Consider the following 22,206-nt stretch of genomic DNA (forward strand, 5'->3'; position numbering starts at 1 on the left):
CAACTAAACACCTCCTGTTCCCCAAAAAAACCTATGGAAATAAAAATAAAATAATTTTTTTTAAAAGAAAAGAGAAAGAAACATTAAAGGCACAAAACAAGAAAAAGGAAATGGAGCTTAAATTGCTGAAGACAACATTTAAATTGTCATTTAACATTCTCATATAAAGTAAAATAATTCCAGTATCTTGGACTCTGAGAACCTGTTTCTCTATTTGGCAACACCTTTTAAAGTGGTAGAGAGTTTTGGAGTAGGATTAATACCAGGCAAGCCTTGGGTTAGGGAGAAAAGCCAGAGAAAGAAAGATTCTTTAATTCTCCAGTTAAAAATGCTAATTCTGGTCAACAATTTTTTTTAGCATTTGAAAACTTCTCAGGAGGCCCCTTCAACTTTTTACTCCCTTTATTTTTCTCTTTGCTTGTCTTCATCTTCCTTGGTTTTTCTTTCTGCTTTATTCCAGTGTGGCGTCATAGTATAGTTTTAATCAGATTAATCTGTGTACAATCCCTGTCTTTCCTAATAAAATCTCATTTTTTGCCTTAAAACCCATTAATATGCTATATACTGTTTATATTTACCCATTTGTATAGCAATTTCTATGTTTACCACTTTTTTTGCATCTCATACTTTCATTTTGAGTGTATTTTTCTTCTTCCTGAAATAGTCTTTTACTCTTATTTTACTTTTATTCCCTTCCTCAAGTTCTAATGGTAGCAAGCATTTCAGTTTTGTCTAAGTATATTTATTTCACTCTTGTTTTGTTTTTTAAAAGAACTTTGCAGATATATAATCCTATGTTGGCGGTTACCTTCCCTGAGTATATTAAGTCATTTCACTGTCTTCTTGTCCTGTTATTATTGCTGATAATTCAGCCATTCAACTGTCACCTAGTAATTTTAAAAAATCTATTTCCAACTGATCTGAAGGTTTTTTCTTTGTCTTTAGCTTTTAAGTTTCACGTTCAGTACAATGTTTTTAGGTGTGGATATTCAGAATTTTTCCTGAATTTCATTGGAATTCCTAATCCTGATGATCCCAGTTTTTTTTAATCAATTTTGAAAAATTTTAGCCATTGCCTCTTTAAAAATCAACTCTCCTGTTATTTCTTTGAATCACCCACTTGATATGTGTTAGATCTTTTCCTTCTATCCTCGGTATTTCTTAACTTCTCTTTGATGTTTCCAAATTATTTGTCTCTGTCTGCTATTTTCTGAATAGAACTTTTGGTCTATCTTCCAAGTCAATACTTATAAGTTAAATCTAATATTATTTTAAATAGTTAGACTTCTAAATGTTAATTATTATGCTTTTCATTTCTAGATATTCTATTTGGTTATTTTTGAGTCACTTGTTTCTTACTCATTCTTTGCCTTTGTAATTGTTAGACATATTTAATACACACATTAAAAATTCTCCTGGCTCTTACTCATGAGGTCCTTGTTATGTCATGTGTCTTGTGATTTGTGTTTGCAAATCATATCCATTAGAACTTTAGCTGAAGAAAAACCTTGAGATGTGTGTTGAAATTTGTTTCCCCCAACTGAATTTTCATTGCTTCTATCGGAGATACTTGGGATCACCAACTTAAAATAACTTTAAATAAATTTTTGGTTTGAGGTGTTTGGATCATAGAGTTACTACTAATTATAGTCATAAACCTACATGATGTTTTCCCTTGTTCACAAATTCTCAGAGGCTTTTAAGTTCCATTTAGAGTCAAGTTTTGAATAGGCATGTTTCCTGCTATCCCTCCTTTTGTATAGCACACTTCATGGCTCATATAGTAGAGGGTCTTCAGATAGATTATCCACCTTACCTTGGCTCTAGCCTTTCTCTCTTATCCCCTCCCTCCCGCACCAACGTGCATGAAAACTAAAGTCATAGGTGTCTGGGATCGAAAGGTACTCTAAGCTAATCTGTCTTTAGTATTTAAATTTTACTCTAAATTTATGCTTTCTTGTTTTGGACCTCTGAGAATTTTTCTTCATGGCCAATTCACCTTTGTTTTTAAAAACATACATTTTATCCATAAAATTTAGATGTTTTGTAGTGAGAGGTTTTTCAATCTATTTAATCTTATTTCTTGCTTGAATTAGATGATGTCATAGAACTCTCTCTGCAAATATCAATACTGGCAATCCCTTTACCTAACTGTTGTAACTAATCTTCAGAGACAATGCCCCAGTGAACCGTACCTTCTGGAATTCAAACCCTAGAGAATTCTCCTCCTATGTTGAAACTGAGCCGGCCATATATAACTAGTAAAATGCAAGAAACTGTGACATTACATGACTCCCAAGGCTAGGTCATATGAAGCCTTGTAGCAGCATCTTCCTTGTTTTTTTGGAATGCTCACTGTTGGGATGTAACTTCTTATACCCAGCCACCATGGTGTAAGGAGCCCAACCTCCAGAAAGAGGCCACATGTAGGTCCTCTTGTAACTTCCCAGGTGAACTCCTATTCAGTATCCAACAGCCAGTACCAAATACCAGTCATATAAGCAAGCCATCTTGGAAGTTTGGTCCAGTTGAACCTTCAGATGACTCAAGCCTCAGCTTCCATGTAACAGCTAGAGAGATTCCAAACAAGAATCTCTGGATGAACCCACTCAATCTACTGGATCATAAAAGATATTAACAAATTATTGCTTTAAGCCAGTAAGTTTTTGGATAGCTTATTACACAACCATACATTACCAGATCAACAGTCAAGACTTTTTGAATTAGTAGCCCTTGTATCTCTTTGCAAATCTATAGTCTAACATGCTATGTTGATATTATAGGGCATTTTAATTTTCAAACTCTTAGAACAAGAGCACCTAATTTTTGTATCATATATAATCTATGCACATCAATTAATAACTATGAGTATATGAAGATAGATAACTAATAGAGATACTATTTACTCTAGGTATTAATTATTTAAATATGTGCCACTTTAAAAACATTAGAAGATTGTATTAGTCCGTTCTCATGCTGCTATAAAGAACTGCCCAAGACTGGGTAATTTATAAAGGAAAGAGGTTTAGTTGACTCACAGTTATGCATGGCTGGGGAGGCCTCAGGAAACTTACAATCATGGCAGAAGGGGAAGCAAACATGTCTTTCTTCACATGGTGGCAGGAGAGAGACTGAGTGCCAAGCAAAGAGGGGAAAGCCCCCTATAAAACCATCAGATCTTGTGAGAACTCACTATCATGAGTGAGCATGGGGGTAATAACCACCTTCGTGATTGAATTACCTCCCACCGGGTGCTTCCCATGACATGTGGGGATTATGGGAACTACCATTCAAGATGAGATTTGGGTGGGGATACAGCCAAACCATATCAAAGATCATATAAGAACACATCTTCATAATCTCAGTATTGAAAAATATTTCTATTCTAAGATAAAAACAGTAAAAACCATAAGGGAAAAGATGAATAAATGTTACCAAGATAAAAACAGTAAAAACCATAAGGGGAAAGATAAACAAATGTTACCAATAATATTTTATTTATAAAGTTTATAAATTTATTAATAACATTTGATTTATAAAATTTATAAAATTTATTTTAATAATATGATCAAGAAAGTGAAAAGCCACAAACCAGGAAATATTTGTAAGACACACAACTGGCAAAGCATTGTTATAAAATAGTCTTTATACATATAGAAGACAAAGGAAACAATTGAGTAGTTTTCAAAAAAATTAACAGGTATTTCACAGATGGAACACAAATGGTCAGTAAACATATTGAAATGGTACTGAACCCTTAGTAACCAGATAAATGTACACCAAAATCACAGGGAGATACTATTTAACATCGTCCAGGTTGGCAAAAATTAAAGAAGTCTGAAGAGGCCAAGTGTTGGTAAAGATATAAAGTTATATCTTTTTTACTTAGTTATAACCTTTTTACATTATGGCAAGAGCATACATTTTATAACACTTTAGAAAACAACTTGGCATCCTCTAATAAAATGGAAGCTGTGCATATATTAGGACCCAATCGTTCTTCCTCTAAATATGCATGCTAGAGAAACTTTGCACATGTACAACAGAAGAAATGTATAAGAATATTATGCAGCATTATTTATTATAGCAAAAAACACACAAAACTGGAAATGATCCAAAGCCCATCAGCAATGAAACAGATAAAGAAATTGTGTAATGTTCAAAGGATGGAGAAATACAGCATGAAAATGAATGAATCCTTGATATGTACAATTACATAATATTGACCTAAATCACAGAATACATTCTCATTCAATTTATGTACTGTCTAAAACATGAGAAATTAAACAGTGTGTGTGTGTGTGTGTGTGTATAAACAAAATGCTAAGAAAATTTTTCAGTATAAAAGCTAACATAAGAGATCAGGTGGCCAGGTGCAGTGGCTCATGCCTGTAATCCCAGCACTTTGGGAGGCTGAGGCGGGCGGATCACGAGGTCAGGAGATCGAGACCATTGTGGCTAACACAGTGAAACCCCGTCTCTACTGAAAAAAAAAAAAAAATTAGCCAGGTATGGTGGCGGGTGCCTGTAGTCCCAGCTACTTGGGAGGCTGAGGCAGGAGAATGGCGTGAACCTGGGAGGCGGAGCTTGAAGTGAGTCGAGATTGTGCCACTGCACTCCAGCCTGGGCGACAGAGCCAGACTCCATCTCAAAAAAAAAAAAAGAGATCAGGTAATAGAGTACCATTCAGTGGGAGTCAGAAGTGTTGGTGATTTTTTGTGTCTTATGATATCTGTGGCTACAAGGCAATTTATTTTATTATTATATATAATTTATATGTATTACACACATTTGTGTAAGTGTGTAATATTTCATCATTTGCCATTTTCAAAATGCAATGAATATTTCAATTAGCAGTGAAGTTAATCAAAAATGAAGCTTAAAAAGAAGTCTGAGAGATAAATCCCAACCCAAGAAATGAGTAATGGGAACAGATGTAAATATTCAGTTACTCAAATGAGTATTTAAAAGTTAGAGGTGACATCCTCAGTCTACTTTATATAGGTTTCACTCAGCTTTTTCACATTTCAACTATAGTCAGATCCCATTATTCTAATGTCATGTTTATCATGAAACCTTCCAAGGCAGCATTCACTTAGGAAGCTTACACACTGCCCAGGCCTATGGGTTACTTGGCAGCCCAGTGGCTATATTTTCATTCTGGTTTATATGTCAGGTTATTAGGTATTATAGAGTTAGTATGTCACATTCCTGATTAATAACATATTTGAGGCTCTAACAAGATTAATTTTATAAACCTGCAAGGCTAAGAACCAGGATTTAGACTGTGAAGAATACATGGATGAATGCCACATTTTGAAACGTCTTGGGTATCAGTGAGCTGATCTCCCTAGATACTGTAACCTAGAGCCCCACTTTCATAATATTTATTTTCCTTATTTTCACATATAGATAGGTCATAAGTCCCTACAAAGAAGAAATGTTTCATATTACTTTGCCTTATCTTCAAAGAAATAACAGTATTTTGCATATACTAAATGCCTGACTAATATTCGTTGACTGGTTGATTGGTATAGGACTGTTGGGTACACATGCACTAATTAGTTAGCATCTACATTATGCTTCAAAATAATAAAGTCATCATTGTCTATAATGAATGTAATTCCACATCAGCTACAAAATGCTAACTTACTTGCAAATATAAAAATATTGCTATTGTTCAAGTTCAAATAATTCACTCTTTCCAAATTCAGTTTCTTTTCAGCATTCTCTGAATCCAAGGCAATCCAGCAGAGGCATTTTATGGGATGGGGGGTAGATACTCATGAAGTCAATAACAAAAGTTTCAAATGTGAGAACTCCCCAAAATACATTTTCAGTGAGGGTATCATGATAATGAAGATGATGTCAAGGGATTTTTCACATCAGTGGCAGAACCAAACCTAGGAGATTCTAAGACAAGTGCTACTGCAACAATCAATCTCATTGTTATTCATTATTATCATCTTTAGAATTGTAGCAAAGGAGAAATCTTTCTAATGCATCCAAGTGGAATTACATTTTATTTATTCTCCAAATTATTGTTTGTCCTGTTAATGTTTATGAAAAGAAATGCTGCATTTCTCACATTAGCCAACAGGGAAGCAATCACTTGCCATGAATCATCACTGGAAATATAAATTGTTTCAAGCATTTGACACATTTATGGCCTGTGAACATTGAACACTAATAAGCAGAACTCCAGTCCTAAAATAATTTTTCTGACTTCCAAACAAATTAATCCAGAAATGTTCTGGACAGACATCCAATTGCCTGCATGGAGCCTGGAAGAGCAGTGATTTCCCATTTAGGCTTCGTGTCCTTGAAGCTTGCCTCTCTGCATGATGGGCATCTTTATGCCTTCTGCAAAATAAAAAGGAGAGAAGCAAGCTGGACTTTTGAAAATTAGAGAGAGTAAATGCAGAGTGACATCAGCTCTAAGTGTTCTTGCTCTGTGGACATTGCCGGCCATTGAAAACAGCTTTAAATTCATCAGTACCAGTGCTTGTAGCAGCCTGCACAAATCAACATACAGAAACTATGCTTTGTTTTCATAATTTTTTATTACTATTCTTCTAACAACTTATCTAATCCAACAGAGTGGGCTCTTTAATATGCCTTTGATTTCCAATATAACCATTGCAAGAAAATAAAGGACATATGGGCCAATCACTGGCCATGAAAGTCAAGAGCCATTGTGGACTCTGCAGTGGTAGCTCAGAGGTCTCACTTTGAGAGATAGACTCTCTACCTGATCCCTGAGATATTTGTGATGCTTAATTTAAGGTGTCACCTTGACTGAATTAAGAAATACCTAGAGAATTGGTAAAGCATTATTTGTGGATGTGTCTGTGAGGGAGGGTGTTTCCAGAGGAGACTGGCATGTGAGTCAGTGGAGTGAGTGGGAAAAATCCATCCTCAATGTGGTGGGCACCATTCCATAGGCTGGGGTCCTGGATAGGACAAAAAGGCAGAGGAAAGGCAAATTCATTTCTCTCTCTCTCTCCTGAAGATAGGACACACTTCTGTCATTGAACATCAGGGTTCCAGGCTCTCCATCCTTCAGACTCCAAGACTTGCATCAGTGCCCTCTCCCAGGTTCTCAGGCCTTTAATTTCAGATTGAGAATTACACCATTTGCTTCCTTGGTTCTGAGGTTTTTGGACATGGACTGAACCATCCACCAGCATCAGGGTGTCCAGCTTGCAGATGGCCTGTCATAGGACTTCTCAGCCTCCATAAGTGCATGAGCCATTACCCAATAAATCTCTGTCATATATCTATACAGGCATACCTCAGAGAGATTGTAGATTTGGTTCCAGACCATTGCAATAAAGTGAATATCATAATAAAGTGAGTCATACAAATTTTTTGGTTCCCCAGTGCATATAAATGTTATGTTTAGTGTATTAAGGTGTGCAATATTATGTCTAAAAATAATGCACATACCTTAATTTAAAAAAGACATTATTGCTAAAAAATGCTAACTATCATCTGAGCCTTCAGTGAGTTGTAATCTTTTTGCTGGTAAAGAGTCTTGCCTCTATGTTGATGGCTGCTGACTAAACAGAGTGGTGGTTGCTGAAGGTTGGGTTGGCTGTGACAATTTCTTAAAATAAGACAATATTGAAGTTTGCCACATGGATCGACTCCTCTTTTCATGAAATATTTCTCTATAGGGTGCAATGATGTTTGATAACATTTTGCCCCCAGTAGAACTTCTTCCAAAATTGAAGTAAATCCTCTCAAACCCTGCTGCTGCTTTATCAACTAAGTTTATGGAATATCCTCAATCCTTTGTTGTCATTTCAACAGTGTTCACAGCATCTTCACCAGGAGTTGATTCTAACTCAAGAAACCACTTGCTTTGCTTATCCATAAGTAACAACTCCTCATATGTTTAAGTTTTATCATGGGTTTGCAGCAATTCAGTGACATCTTCAGGATCCACTTCTAATTCTAGTTCTCTTTCTATTTTCACCACATCTGCAGATACTTCCTCCATTGAAGCCTGGAACCCCTCTCAAAGTCATCCATGATGGTTGGCATCAACTTCTTCCAAACTCTTCTTGATATTTTGACATCCTCTCATGAATCACAAATGTTCTTAATAGTATCTAGAATGGTGAATCCTTTCCAGAAGGTTTTCGATTTACTTTGCCCAGCTCCATTAGAGGAATCACTGTCTATCACAGCTGTAGATTTACGAAATGTATTTCTTAAATAATAAGACTTGAAAGTCAAAATTATTCCTTGATCTGTGGACTGCAGAATGGATGTTGTGTTAGCAGGCATGAAAAAAACATTAATCTCCTTGTACATCTCCATCAGAGCTCTTGGGTGACCAGAACCCTTGGGTGCATTGTCAATGAGCAGTAATATTTTGAAAGGAATATTTTTTCAGAGCAGTAGGTCTCAAGAGTGGACCTAAATGTTCAGATTAGCTGTCATCCAGGCTTTGTCGTTCCATTTATAAAGCAGATGCACAGTAGAGTTTGCATACTTTTTAAGGACCCTAGGATTTTAAGAATGGTAAATGGGCATTGTCTTCAACTGAAAGTCACCAGCTACATTACCTCCTAACGAAAGAGTCAACCTGTCCTTTGAAGCATTGAAGCCAGGAATTGACTTCTCTCTAGCTATGAAAGTCCTAGATGGCATCTACTTCCAATAGAAGGCTGTTTCATCTACATTGAAAATCTGTTGTTTACGCTAACCCTCTTCATCAATGATCTTAGTCAGATCTTCTAAATAACTCGTTGTAGCTTCTACATCAGGACTTACTCGAGCACGTTGCATTTTTATGTTATGGAGGTGGCTTCTTTACTGAAAACTCATGAACCAACCTCTGTCAGCTTCAAACTTTTCTTCTGCAGCTTTCTCACCTCTTTCAGCCTTGTAGAATTGAAAAGAGTTGTTGAGGGCCTTGCTCTGGATTGGACTTTGGCTTAAGGGAATGTTGTGACTGCTTTGATCTCCAATCCAGGCCACTTGAGCTTTCTCCATATCAGCGATAAGGCAGTTTCACTTTCTTAACATTTACGTGTTCCCAGAAGTAGCACTTTTATTTTTCTTCACGAACTTTTCCTTTGCATTCATGACTTGGCTGTCTGTGCAAGAGGCCTAACTTTTGGTCTGTCTCAGCTTTCCATATGCTTTCCTCATTATGCCTAATCATTTCTAGCTTGATTTCAAGTGAGAGACCTATGACTCTTCCTTTCACTTGAATACTTAAAGGCCATTGTAGGGTTATTAATTGTCCTAATTTCAATATTGTTGTGTCTCAGGGAATAGGGAGGCCCCAAAAGAGGGAGAGAAATGAGAATGGCCAGTCAGTAGAGTAGTCAGAACACATACAACATTGATCGATTAAGTTTGCCATCCTATACGGGTGTGGTTCATGGTGCCCCAAAACAATTACAGTAATAACATCAAGGATCACCATTCACAGGTCACCATAACAGATATAATAATGAAAAAGTTTGAAAGATTGTGAGGATGTTGTCATTTCAACAATGTTCATAACATCCTTAGCAGCTGTAGATTCCATATCAAGAAACCACTTTCTTTGCTTGTCCATAAGAAGCAACTCGTCATCCATTCAAGTTTTACCATGAGATTGCAGCAATTCAGTCACATAATGTGACACAAAGACACAAAGTGAGCACATGCTGTTGGAAAAATGGTGCCAACAGACTTGCTCAATGCAGGATTACCATAAATCTTCAGTTTGTAAAAAACGCAATATCTGTGAAGCACAATAAAGCAAAGTGCAATAAAACAAGGTATGCCTATATATACATATCCTATTGGTTCTGTCTCTCTGGAGAACTCTAATACAATATTATAGGTAGTTAAGAAATGGCAATCATTAATATTGATATCACAAGCCATATGGCTTAGTAAATATCATAATGGCCTAGTAAATATCACAATGGCCACGCATCCTCATGCCAGAGGTCTTCTCATCTAGAAATCTATTTTAATCTATGGCCCTATAGTGAGAAGAGAGTCTGTTTGAGACAAATAAATCTCTCCTAAAATTCAGGAGGTGCATTTTATCAAGGTGAAATTGTCTTTATTGTTCTCTGAGAAAGCATCTCTAACAATGAAAGATTTGGTAAAAACAACTTCTTGCCTTCCCTAATTTGCCTCAAACCTCTACTTGGTGGGTGTCTATTGTAAGTTAATAGTCTTTTCTTCTACTTCATATTTTCAAGTGGAGGAAAGAATGTCTGTACTTGAGGAAGACATTTTTTTCTGTAGGAAACCTGTTCAGTAAAAGTCCTGACACAGGATATTGATATATTGGATATCTTTTGACTCTTTCTTTGAGGAAATTGACTCTGAGACTCTTAATATGGGCATTCCATTCAACATATTTGTATGTGTGTGTGTATCTTAATATAATAGTAACCAAAGTTTAATGGAATGGAATCACAAAAACATAATTATTAAAAGTAGTTGTGGGCATGTAGTAGGCTTTCAGTGACTTAAAAAATAACAGCAATCACACGTAATGAGAAATAATTTTGTTGATGGGTAGTAAATATAAAAAGTATGATTGTCACTTAATCATATAGACTTGAGAAAATTGATCACCTTACACAAACTATAGATTCCTCATTAAAATATATAGATATCAATTATTTTTCTGCCATATAATGTGGGTATTTTGAAAACTATAAAGCATTATGTATATGTTAGAGTTCTTAAGGTTTATCAGTATCAGTAAATGGTACTGATGTTAAGAAAAGTGTTTTTATTTTTTATATCTATTTTTTAAAGTTTAATATGTAGCATGATATAGATCAAATATTGTTTGTTGGTCCTTATGACATCATAGGATGGGTCACAATCTTTTCATTTCTCTTGTAAAAGGAGTACAGAATAAGGTTTCCATATACCTCAACCAGTTATAATTTGGTAAGTTAGAGGCATAGGAGAAGTAGACTTCAGTTTCCATTGCATTGCAAATAAAACCTTTTCAAAGCTCCTAAGTATTACTGTCCTTGAAAGTGGAATTGTCCAGTGAACAAAGTTAAAACATGAATTTTAACAGTAAGTAGATGAGATTAAATAAATTAAGTAAATGAGATTAAGACTCTAAAAACACATCCTCAGGTCTGATTTCACGTGATTTTCAAGAGTATTCTACATGGAAATATTTTATGTAACATATGTGTTTATGTAATTATGTAACACTTTATGTTATATAAATTTTATATATTATGAGAATGACACTGAGAGGGATTAAATGACTTGTCCAGTCACATAACCAATGAGTATTAGAGGTAGAACTCAAATCAAGGATATTGAATTAATAATCTCTTACTTTGAATTTAATTTTATGCTTTAGACTGCTGAGCCACTGAACTTGGTTTCCTTTCAAATAATCATAGATCTTAACTTGGTAATTCCCTAACAAGTAGTTTTTTCAAAGAACTATTTGTGAACTATACATATGTACTTATATTATTTTGTTTAAGCCACAAATTTCTGGTATATATTTAAAATTATATACTAGTTATCATCAATACCATTATGATGATTGTCATTATCATTGTATGTATGGGGATATAATGGTGGACCAAAACATGTACTGTCTCTGTCCATTGCAAAGCTTGCTACATAAGCAAACAGTCATACACATGTATACATACAATGATGATGAGCTCATTGAGTCAGAGTTGGAGAGCACTATGAAGGCCTGTAATAGAGTTGTTAGAGTAATGCAGGTCAGGAAAGGCCTTCCAGAGATATGAAAAATAGGCTGGTGTTAACCAGACAAAGATGGGGGGGACATGAGTACTTCATGAACAGTACAGTAAGCATTAGGGACTAAGAAAAAAGACCAATACGGCTAGAGGGGAAGAAATGAGATGATTAGTGGATGAGATGAGGAACAATGTAGGCATGGGCCAGACCATGTGGAACCTTTAGGTCATTAAGTAGTTTCCTTGTTCTACACAAATATCAATGGAGAGCCATAGTATTAACCAGGGGCTGTGACATAATCAGATTCTGATTCCGAACAAATCACTCTGGTTTCAGCATACAGGATGAGGTAGTAGAAGACCAGCTGTTGGTTCAGGTAGATTAGTAAGAGGATGGCTGCAGCAGTACAGGCAAGAGATAAAGATATCTCAACTGGGGTCATGGAGGTTAAGATGGAGGGAAGTGAGAAGATTTAGGAGAAAAAAAATCAATAGGGCTTGGTGAAGAACTAGATATAGTGGATGATGGAGATGATGCCTTGGCCTTTGGTTGGTAACAATGAAACAGACACAGTAGAATAGGAGTAGGAGTTGGAGGAATTATCAGAAGTTCGGTTTTGACACGAGTTTCAGGAGCTTTTGAGACATACATTAGGAGTTGTTTAGAAAGCAGTTGGATGTATAGGTCTGGGTAGAAATATACATTTCTGTGTCATGTGCATAAAATGATAATGGAAATTATATTACCATAATATTTTCTAAGTGAGTGTACTGCAAAAAGAGGAGATAGCCTAGAATATAGCCTTTAGGAAATCCAACTTTTATAGGCCAGGTAGAGGAGGATATGCCTGCCAAGAAGACAGAATAGGAGGTAATCCAGGAGTGCACTGTGTCACAGGGTCAATACAGGGAAGTGTTTCAAGGAGGAAGAAAAGGCCAATGACATTAGGTACCATGGACATGTCAAGTAAGATGAGAACAGAAAAATGTCTTTTGGACTTAGTTACAAGAAATTCACTGGCAGACTTAGTGAGAGCTGTTTCTGTGGATTGATAGGGCTGGAATCCAAATTTAGGAGAGCTGAGAAATAAAATGAGGAGGCTAAACTAGATCCTCTCTAATGTCCCTTACAACTCTACAATAATATAATGCTGTGATTTCATGCTGCTGGCCTGAGTCTCCTTTGTCACAGATTTCCTTACTCATCCTATTCCTGGTTAATAACACAACTCTTGTTAAAAGAAATGATTTGGCTGGGCGCGGTGGCTCACGCCTGTAATCCCAGCACTATGGGAGGCTGAGGTGGGCGAATCACAAGGTCAAGAGATCAAGACCATTCTGGCCAACATGGTGAAACCCTGTCTCTATTAAAAATACAAAAATTAGCTGGGCATGGTGGCGTGTGATTGTAGTCCCAGCTACTCAGGAGGCTGAGACAGGAGAATTGCTTGAACCCGGGAGGTGGAGGTTGCAGTGAACCGAGATCACGCCACTGCACTCCAGCCTGGTGACAGAGTGAGACTCCGTCTCGGGGGAAAAAAAAAAAAAAAAAAAAGAAATGATTTACAAAGACTATATTATTTTAAGCATCGTTACAACCTTAAATTTGAGAGAAATCATTTTCTTCTATCTTTATACCTATATTTTCTTTTGGAAAGAATCTTGAACACAAAAAAATCTTGTGCTGTTTTTCTATGTAGAACCAATTGAAGAAATATTTCCAGGAATTGATTTTATATATTTTTTTGGGTCAGGACAGCAGGGATAAAATCAGGTCTAGAGTTTCCATGTGGATGAATTTGGAAGTGAACAGATTTGAAGCTGCAGTCCAGGGATGTCTCACACTACACCATACTGTTTTTCTTTCAAATTGAATCATTTTCTCTAGGCTTTGAAAGTTAAGAAAACATATTTGAAGAATTGATTTTGTATGTAAATAGAATGCTTGGGCACTACTGCATTTCATCTAAAAAGAGATTCCTATATTTTCACTGTCTTACTGGGATAGAAATCTTATGAAAGGGCATATAGACTCTTGCTACTCAAAGTGTGATCTGTGGACAAGCAGCATCAACTTCAGCTAGGAACTTCTTAGAAATGCAGAATCTCAGGCCCCACCCCAGACCTACTGGATCATAATCTGCATTTCAATAAGATCCTCTGGTGATGTATATTAACATTAAAAGGTAAAAAGAACTTGCCATCTTTTGTCTCCGAATCTACTTCTTAAAAACATAGAATTCATTGTTACTCTACTATGATATTTAAACTGATCCAAAGTTAGTCATTTATGGAATAAAAATTAATCATATTATTTTGTTTTAAAATTAAGACCTCCAGTAAAGCGCATAGGTGACTAACAAGGAATATTCCACAAAAAGTAGGTTACTCTCCTAGCTTATGGTAGGACATGGATTTTTCATTCCCCCTTCCCAGAAGCTGCTAATTATCCACATTGGACTATCTACCCTTCCTCTTTTTTATTAATAATAATATTTGTAATTTTAATTTGAAATAGCAGGGTTACCTGTCATACTTTTGTTCAGATTTATGAACTTCCACTATTTTCAGTCCCTTTAGTCAATTTAGGAGAATAGCATGTGCACTTTATTACATGACTGTTCCTAGTGATTAACATCTGGAATGGGCAGATGAACCAAACTCCCAGTTGCACTTTTCCTTGCTCCATTTCTAACATGGAGCCCTGCTCTAACCTTTAACCATGGCAAGAAAAGATTGCTACTGCCCCCTGCCGGCCCATTGTCTCATTTCCTTTTCTACAAATCTGTGACTTGCGAATGCCCAAGGATTTTGAGCCACTGAAGAAAGCTCAGTTGGAAGGGGCTTTCCCTAGTACAGAGGTAGAGCGATCCTTTGGGAATAGGCGACTAAAATCAGATGAAAACATTAAAAAGGCGAGGAAGGCATAACGGACTTCTAAATTAAATTATCGATCTTCATGAACCTTCTTCTGCACACGGGCTTCTCTGTGCCAAGGAAATGTTCCCTTCTCTTCGGCACAGGACTCCTCTTTGCCTCCAGCTTGCACTGACAAAGAGTGAACTGTCCACACCCTTATTATAATTTCAGTACTCTGAATCCTGTTCTCTGTTTCCCTCAATTTCGTTTTCCCACCATGAAACCTTATTCCCTTCCCTTTTCTGCTTCAAACTCCCGTCCCGCCCACCCACCGACAGGCTAGCATTTCCAGGAGCTCAGACCCCACTTCCCTCACCCTCTCCGTCTCCCGACCTCTGTTCTCCTCTTGCTGTCATCGTACCCCCTTCAGTACCGCCTCGCTGAACGGCCAGTCACTCTTTGCCTTCGAACAGCAGGCACGTCCCCTCTTGAATGCTTTTCCCCGACCCCCGCCCCAAGCAACTGAAAAAGGAAACATGCGCACTTCAGAGCTTGGAGCTGTCCGAGTGCTGAAATTTATAGGCTGGGTAAGATCACGTCTCCGTCTCATTCTATAGCCCTCATTCCAGCACAGGATCTCAGCAATTTTTCCCTCTTCCCCCCACCCACTCCAGCGCGCAGAGTCCTTTCTTCTCTCTCATTTACAACTTCTTTTTAAAAGAAAACATTTTCTAGAAAAAGGGCTTTGCTAAACAGAAAAGATATAAAACAAAAGCCAAAGCTATCTAGCATGGCATTGTCACCAACTCCCTTTGCATGGTGATGCGATTAAGGTAGCAGCATTTTTATTATTCCGGAAAAGCAGCTGGGGGATTCATCAGTTCTGAGGCTTTGTCTTTCTGGGTTAACTGATGGTCCCAAGCCTCGGTTTGACCTGACCATGATGCCCAGGACTGGCACTTTTTCTTTTTTCTCAGCAAACTGTACAAAACCAAATCTCTTTTTGATTTTCAAGGAAACTAGGTTCCTGCCAAATTTTGAATCTGGACAATAAATAGACACTTTGTCCTAGCATCTTTCTGGAATCATTTCGGGATATTTTCCACAAGCAACACAGAAACAGGAATGAACCGGCAGCTAGTGAACATTTTGACAACCTTGTTTGCATTTTTCTTAGAGACAAACCACTTCAGGTAGGTGAAACGACTTTGCATGTTGATATTTAAATTGTTTAAAAGAGAATGTGTCATGTAACTGTTGTGTATTTATCTGTGCCCTGGACTGTATTATTTTAATTTTATAGAGGAAAGTTAGATATCTTTTGTTCATTTAAAAAGCCTAATAATAGTGGGAGGGTGGTAAATTTTCACAAAAGCAAGTTTTATGATGCAAAGCCGCACTCTATGCAATTCAACACACATTTTCACAGCCAATGTGATATTAAGGTAGTCTGATGAGTTGCATGCTCTTTACATTTCTATATAAGGGTGATTATTTTTCTGAAAGTAATTTAAAGGGATTATTGGGTGCAGTGTTTTTCATATAAGATGATTGTATTAATTTGGCAGGAGCATGCTCATTTTAGATAAAATATAAAAGATCCCTAATTCTCAGCCAACTTGGGACTTCTGTTATATTTCAGAAACTAGAAGCATACTGTGAGGACTACAATTTAGGAATTTTCTTGAAATATCAAAAATTTCTTTTTACTACTATATTCTACTATTCAATCTGTTTGGAAATTGATTGCCTACCAAAATTTAGTTGATATGACATAATTGTATTTATGTACAAATGAGAAGTGGAGCATGCATAATTTAAAAAAGTGGGAAATTACTATTTTCATGCTTGCATTTTCTACGTAGTTTATGAATAGTTGTCAAATCAATTGATACCTCAAAATATCAAATCATTACCAGTAAGTGAAATAGTCATCTAATAACAGAGAGTGGAAGACTCAGCAGAGACAGGAGATGCTCTTACAACAAAGTATAGGACTCTAAATTTAATTTTCATTACATTTTATGGCATTTTTTCACAGAACCAAGATAAATGGAACACATAGTAATAATGCTATGAATACTGGGAAAACCCACTATGTTCCTTTCAGGTTTACACCTCCTACTATGATTAAGAAAAAATATAGGCTGGTTTTTATTAGAGTCATCATCATCATCATCATCATCCTCACCACCACCACCATCATAATCAAATAATACTTGATTAATCAGATGAATCTGCATATGAGAATGTGAGTATTTATGCATGATCGTATCAATTTTTAACTCCTACAAAATATTTATATCATCTTTGCACTTATTTTGAATACCCCTTCTTTGAAAAGCTGGCAAGAATGTGGTATTTTCTTAGTGATAGAATTCATAAGACACTATTTGTTAAACTATTGAAAACAAAGCTTATAAAATATATACTTTAGGGAAGAAATTTCAGTTAACAGTGGTATTGTGAAATAATTAATTTTGCTACAAACCAAATATGCTATGTTTAATAAGCTCTTTATTACTTTTAACAGGAAAATGAAAATCTGAGAAATTTTTCACCAACTTTCAGTGTTTTGGTGATAAAAAGTCAAAATGATTTAGAAGTGTGTTTTCATTAATATTTTTTAGAGAGTTAACAATTTAAATGCTTATATATAAATAACTGATAAAATAAGTCATATACATGCTCATTGTTGACCTATTTTAAAATGAAATGAAATGTCCAAATGAAGGTTCTCTTTTAGATATCACATTGACAAATATTAATAGTTGATAGTTGGATTAGAACTAGCAGATGGGAAAAATAAGCAATGAAATAATAAGTTTGTTCTGCCCATCTTATTATATATTTCTTATAAAAGGTAGATGACTTATATTTAGGGCTGAAATGCTGAAACAATTTTTTAAAGTCAGATAGAAATGATTTTAAGACACTCACATGAATTTAAAAATTATCACTCATTTCTCTGAATAAATAGTTTTAACTATATATACATAAAATCTACAACCTAAAACTAAATACATTGTCTGTTCTCAAACATCTTATGGTTAAAGTTTGGAAACCTGGGTGACGTGACTCAGGATTTATAGTTCTCATCATTTAAAGTTAACTTTAGAACATGTACAAGTTCAGAAGTTGGCCAAAGAGTTTGGATTTTTCTAGTTTTCTTCATACTAACATATCAAATATCTTTACCAAAATGTAATGTTAAAAATGCAGTGAGCATTAGCTCTCAAGGGATGCAAATGAAATTGTTGCTAAAAGAGTTAATGATGTGTTTAGGACGGCTTTCTGCAAAGACCATGACTCCAGGTCTGGAAAACAACCTTCACAGACCCTATCTCCTTCAGATTTCTTGGACAAGTTAATGGGAAGGACATCAGGATATGATGCAAGAATCAGGCCAAATTTTAAAGGTAGGTTCCACTTAAACTTACGTTAAGCCTTTGAGAAATCTTCTAGATGTTTGAATAGTTAACTGAAAAACATTTTCAGGGCTTTTAATTATAAAATGAAAATGACAAGTGTAGTGTTCATTTTATTTTGGTATTCTTTTGCATTAGTTACTGATATTTTCCTTTTATCTGTCACTTCCCACATTTGAAAACTTTCCTTGTTTGTGTTCTATTTATTTCACGAATAAAACTAGTGTCATAAATTATGGCCATAGTCCCTATTTTTTCTTAAGTGGGAGTGTGGCTGAAAGTGAATACAAGAGCAAGTGATAGACTTGACTTGCTTGAATATCTACGAGGATGCATGCAAGATTCAGTGGTTACACCAGAATATTTGGTTTTGATTTTAAATACCTACATCAAAGTAGAGTTTAAATCTCTATAAAATATGCCATTTTATGTACTTTCAGGCCTGTTTAATTTTTAGACTTTGTAAGAAGAGGTTCTAATTTTTTGTTCCCTTTTGTTTAAGCATTCTCATTGTTTATTTGAAATTGTTTATTTGAAATCAACAAAGATCACAGAATTTTAAAGTGCACATGTCAAAGATGGTGGATACTTTCTTTGTTCAATTAGAAGCAAACCAATATTTTTTGTTTTTATTTGTTGAACATTACAAAAATATAGTTAATAGTCTGCAGAAATGTTTTTAAATATATTTAGTTTATTTTTATTCTGAATCAGAAAAAAATGAATAAGAATCAATTACTAGTAACTGAATCATGTTGATGCTTTAATTTTTAAATACATAGTTTAAGTGATGTTGTCTTTTTCTTGTAATGAAATTTAACGTAATGCATTGTGAAGTGTTTATAACATTTTGTAAAAGGAGAAACCTATAATGTTCTGGATATTATGTAGCAATTCATGCATTGCTTACTTTTGTTTAGTAGCAATTTAATGGCACACTTTCCTTCAGTGTTGATTAATTTTTATTATTGGCAAATATAAGCATGAAAACTAAATTTTAAATTCATTTCTTCTTTAAATGTTACACCTCTGAATATACCCAGGTATGGGCATATTTTATAAAGAAATTATGTCAGAATTTTGGCGAAATAGTATTTTTTAAGTATCTCCAAGAGAGATAACTGAACTACATTCAGAGATAAATTTTTCTGAAACAAAAAAAAAAAAAAAAAAAAAAAAGATCTTCATGATCATCCCATTTCTTAATTTTGTGGTCATTGCTTTGGAAGTCAATATTTGAAATAAAATCTTGTGAGTAACAAACTGAGAACCAGCTTTCAATGGGATTGCTCATTCATATATTTATCCACTAAGCCATTCAACAACTTTTGAGTCTGGACTATCTGCAAAATACTAACTGTCGGGTGCTTTGTAAAACTGGGAGATGAAACAGTTTAGGTGCTTCTGTCAAAAATTTCAGTGGAGGGAGGAGATGTTACATGAATACTTTTACTATTAGATAGAAATAGGAAAGCACCATTAGGAAATATAGGTAAATTGCTACAGGATTCCAAGAAATGGAAAGATAATTTCCTATTAAGATATTAATGGAAAGCTTTATAGAGAAGGTCCAGAGATGGAAAATTGTTTCAAGTTTACAAGCATCTTGTTTCATAGCAGTTATTCATTTCTTTCTAGAAATACTTTTTCAAAAGGGCAGGAAAGTACAAAGAGTAATAAAACACACCCATGTTCACATTGCTACTTTAAGTGACCACACAAGAATGAGCCATCATTTCCACATCCAATTTTTTCCTGGTTCTTCTGGGGATATCACCTTTGGGAAATGATATTTATCATGGTTCCAAAGGATAAATAAATGAGGAGAATGTCAGGTTCAGCAAAGTGTGGCCATGTTTTTTTCGATCTATCTACTACTTAAAAGTCTAAGTACAGGATATTTTAATGACTTATAAAAAAGAAATGGGGTGGATATCACAGAAGGCTCTAACATTAGTGGGATTCACTGAGTTTTATCTCCCTCTCCCTTTAACTCTCCACTTCAATGAACACTGCTACCTCTTCATAAAATTTATTTACATAGACCATTTATATCAGATCAATTATCTGACATCTCCCAAAGTTCTCTTCATTTGGGGGAGCTTGATTATTCCTGGATTTAAAACACTCCCCATTATTTTAGACTGTAATAATTTTTTCTTGATGTTCCCATGGAATTTTATATGTCTAATATGATCCTTCTACATATGTATATTTTATTGATCCACTCTCACACCACATCTGAGAGGGCAGGGAAGTACCTTATTTTATATATACACACATACATAAAATATTGGTAGTGTAGGGAAAATAAGTGATCCTTTTCTCCAGGATAAGGAAATTAGAACCAAGACAGAGAAGAAAAGGTAGATCAATTAATGAAGATTAGTGCTTCCAACTAGTTGTTGTAGTAGAATGTGAGGGTGGTAACTTTTGAGAGACCAGCCAGTAGTCATAGTGGCAAGCAAAGATGATCTTAGCTGAGGTGAAGAGAAGGAAAGAAAAGACAGAGAAAATAGGGAACTTGTAACAAGGAGGAGGCTTAGATAAACACTATAATACTTACCATAGTTGATTGATTAGCAGTGTATCAATGAGGAATTTAATATAGTCGGTAGAAATGAAGGGAGATTAGGAAATGTGAATGCATATAGAATAGTGACGGTCTCCCTGTAAATGTGAAAAAGCAATTTTCTGTGATAACTATAAACACGATAGTGATGATGATGTTGACAATTAAAATAACGGTGACTGATAAGAAGATAGAAGGGCAAAATTTGACCACCAGAATAAAATCAAGAGCCAAATATGGGCCACTGAGGTAAACAGAATGGTTAAATATTAGCATATTTCTCTGTTTTCCTTGCTGCCCTGCATTGGCAAGGGAAAAGGAAATGCATAAGTATGATTTTTCTTATTGGAAAGAATTTTTCCTGTATACTTTCAAGTCAGTAAAATATTGCATGTCTATTCCATATCCCTGGTGGGCTTTGAAAGATGTCATAATGGGCATATACATAATAAGGAAAAATGGATGTAAGCTAGAAAAGATAACCACCAGAAATGATTCAGACTTAGACTCTGTAATTGAGAGACATTCTTAGAAACTATAGGGAAAAAATAGCTTTTCTGATGTGTTGAAGCACAAGTGTATAAACAAAGTCATGAGTCAGAGTTGTCAATTGAATTTTATCTATAAGATCCATAGAGACCTGTTTCAGATCTTGTCAAAACATACATTTAATGAAAATCCTCAATTCAGATAAAAACACAAGCTATATCCATTCACAATTACCTGCTTCTGAAACCATGGTAAATGTTGATTCTATACCAAGAGATGAGCCTCTTTCCCCACTTAGGTGATTTGTCTCATTTTCAGTTGATTTATCATGGTGTTATTCCATCATCCTATCAGACATTCTTCTGTCAGTATTATTGTATCTTGAAAATGCACTTTAAACATTAGGCTTTTAATGCAATGTTCAAATCTGGGCAAAATGCATTAGTTCTGTTTCTTTCTTTTTGAAACAAAGCCTTTATCTATTTTAATGAAATTTTCTTTGAAAATAAAATTAACTTAGTGTTACATCCTAGTTTTCATCCCGATGTGAATAAATACATTTCACTAAAACAAACATTCTTTTTGGGATAGAATCTAGAGTAGATAATGCCAGGAGATAATTATTCATTCCACTTCTTTGTGCCTGCCATGCACACTATTTTTTCCCACATCTCGAGACCTAAGTTGGAAAGTGTAATGTGTGACATTAAAACCTACATTTGCCTGAAATATGTTTTTCTGCAATTTCCAAAGAGCTAGCAGCTCAAGAGGTGTTTCAAGTATCATAGATCCACTTCCATGAAACCAGAGGTCTTCAGATTTTGCCCCTGGAAAATGATCATGTCTGTAGCCAAGTGGAGCTAAAGAAGTTCAAATGTTGTGAATACCAACCCCTGTAGGAGGTGCTTGAGCACAAGCGTCCAGCAGGGACACTTGGAAAGGGTGCTTCTTTCAGTTAGTGACAATGCAACCCCAGCATCGCCATTTGTTTGATCAGCCTGGTAGGCATCAGACATTACTATGGAACCTGAGAAAGAAAGAAGACCAAAATGCTTGCAAGTAACAGAAGCATTGTGCCTGAGTGCAGAAAGTAGCAGAAGCCTCCGGGCACCTGAAAAAGTAACTTCATGGCCATGCTGAC

General features: G+C 35.4%; 1 protein-coding gene across 3 annotated transcripts in view; it reads left to right on the forward strand.

Moving 5' to 3' along the window:
* Window positions 1–22,206, forward strand: part of GLRA2 (glycine receptor alpha 2) — a 299,238-nt gene that overhangs the window by 69,708 nt on the left and 207,324 nt on the right. Inside the window, exons 1-3 of one of the 3 annotated variants that reach the window (XM_009234599.4) lie at window positions 14,981–15,163; window positions 15,592–15,769; window positions 17,862–17,995. In XM_009234599.4, coding sequence (XP_009232874.1) covers window positions 15,702–15,769; window positions 17,862–17,995 — 202 coding nt within the window. In that variant the 5' untranslated portion in view covers window positions 14,981–15,163; window positions 15,592–15,701. The other 2 variants (XM_054544349.2, XM_002831396.5) reach the window with 2 other exon arrangements.

This window comes from Pongo abelii, chromosome X (assembly GCF_028885655.2).
Source record: "Pongo abelii isolate AG06213 chromosome X, NHGRI_mPonAbe1-v2.0_pri, whole genome shotgun sequence".
NCBI classification, from domain to species: Eukaryota; Metazoa; Chordata; class Mammalia; order Primates; family Hominidae; genus Pongo; species Pongo abelii.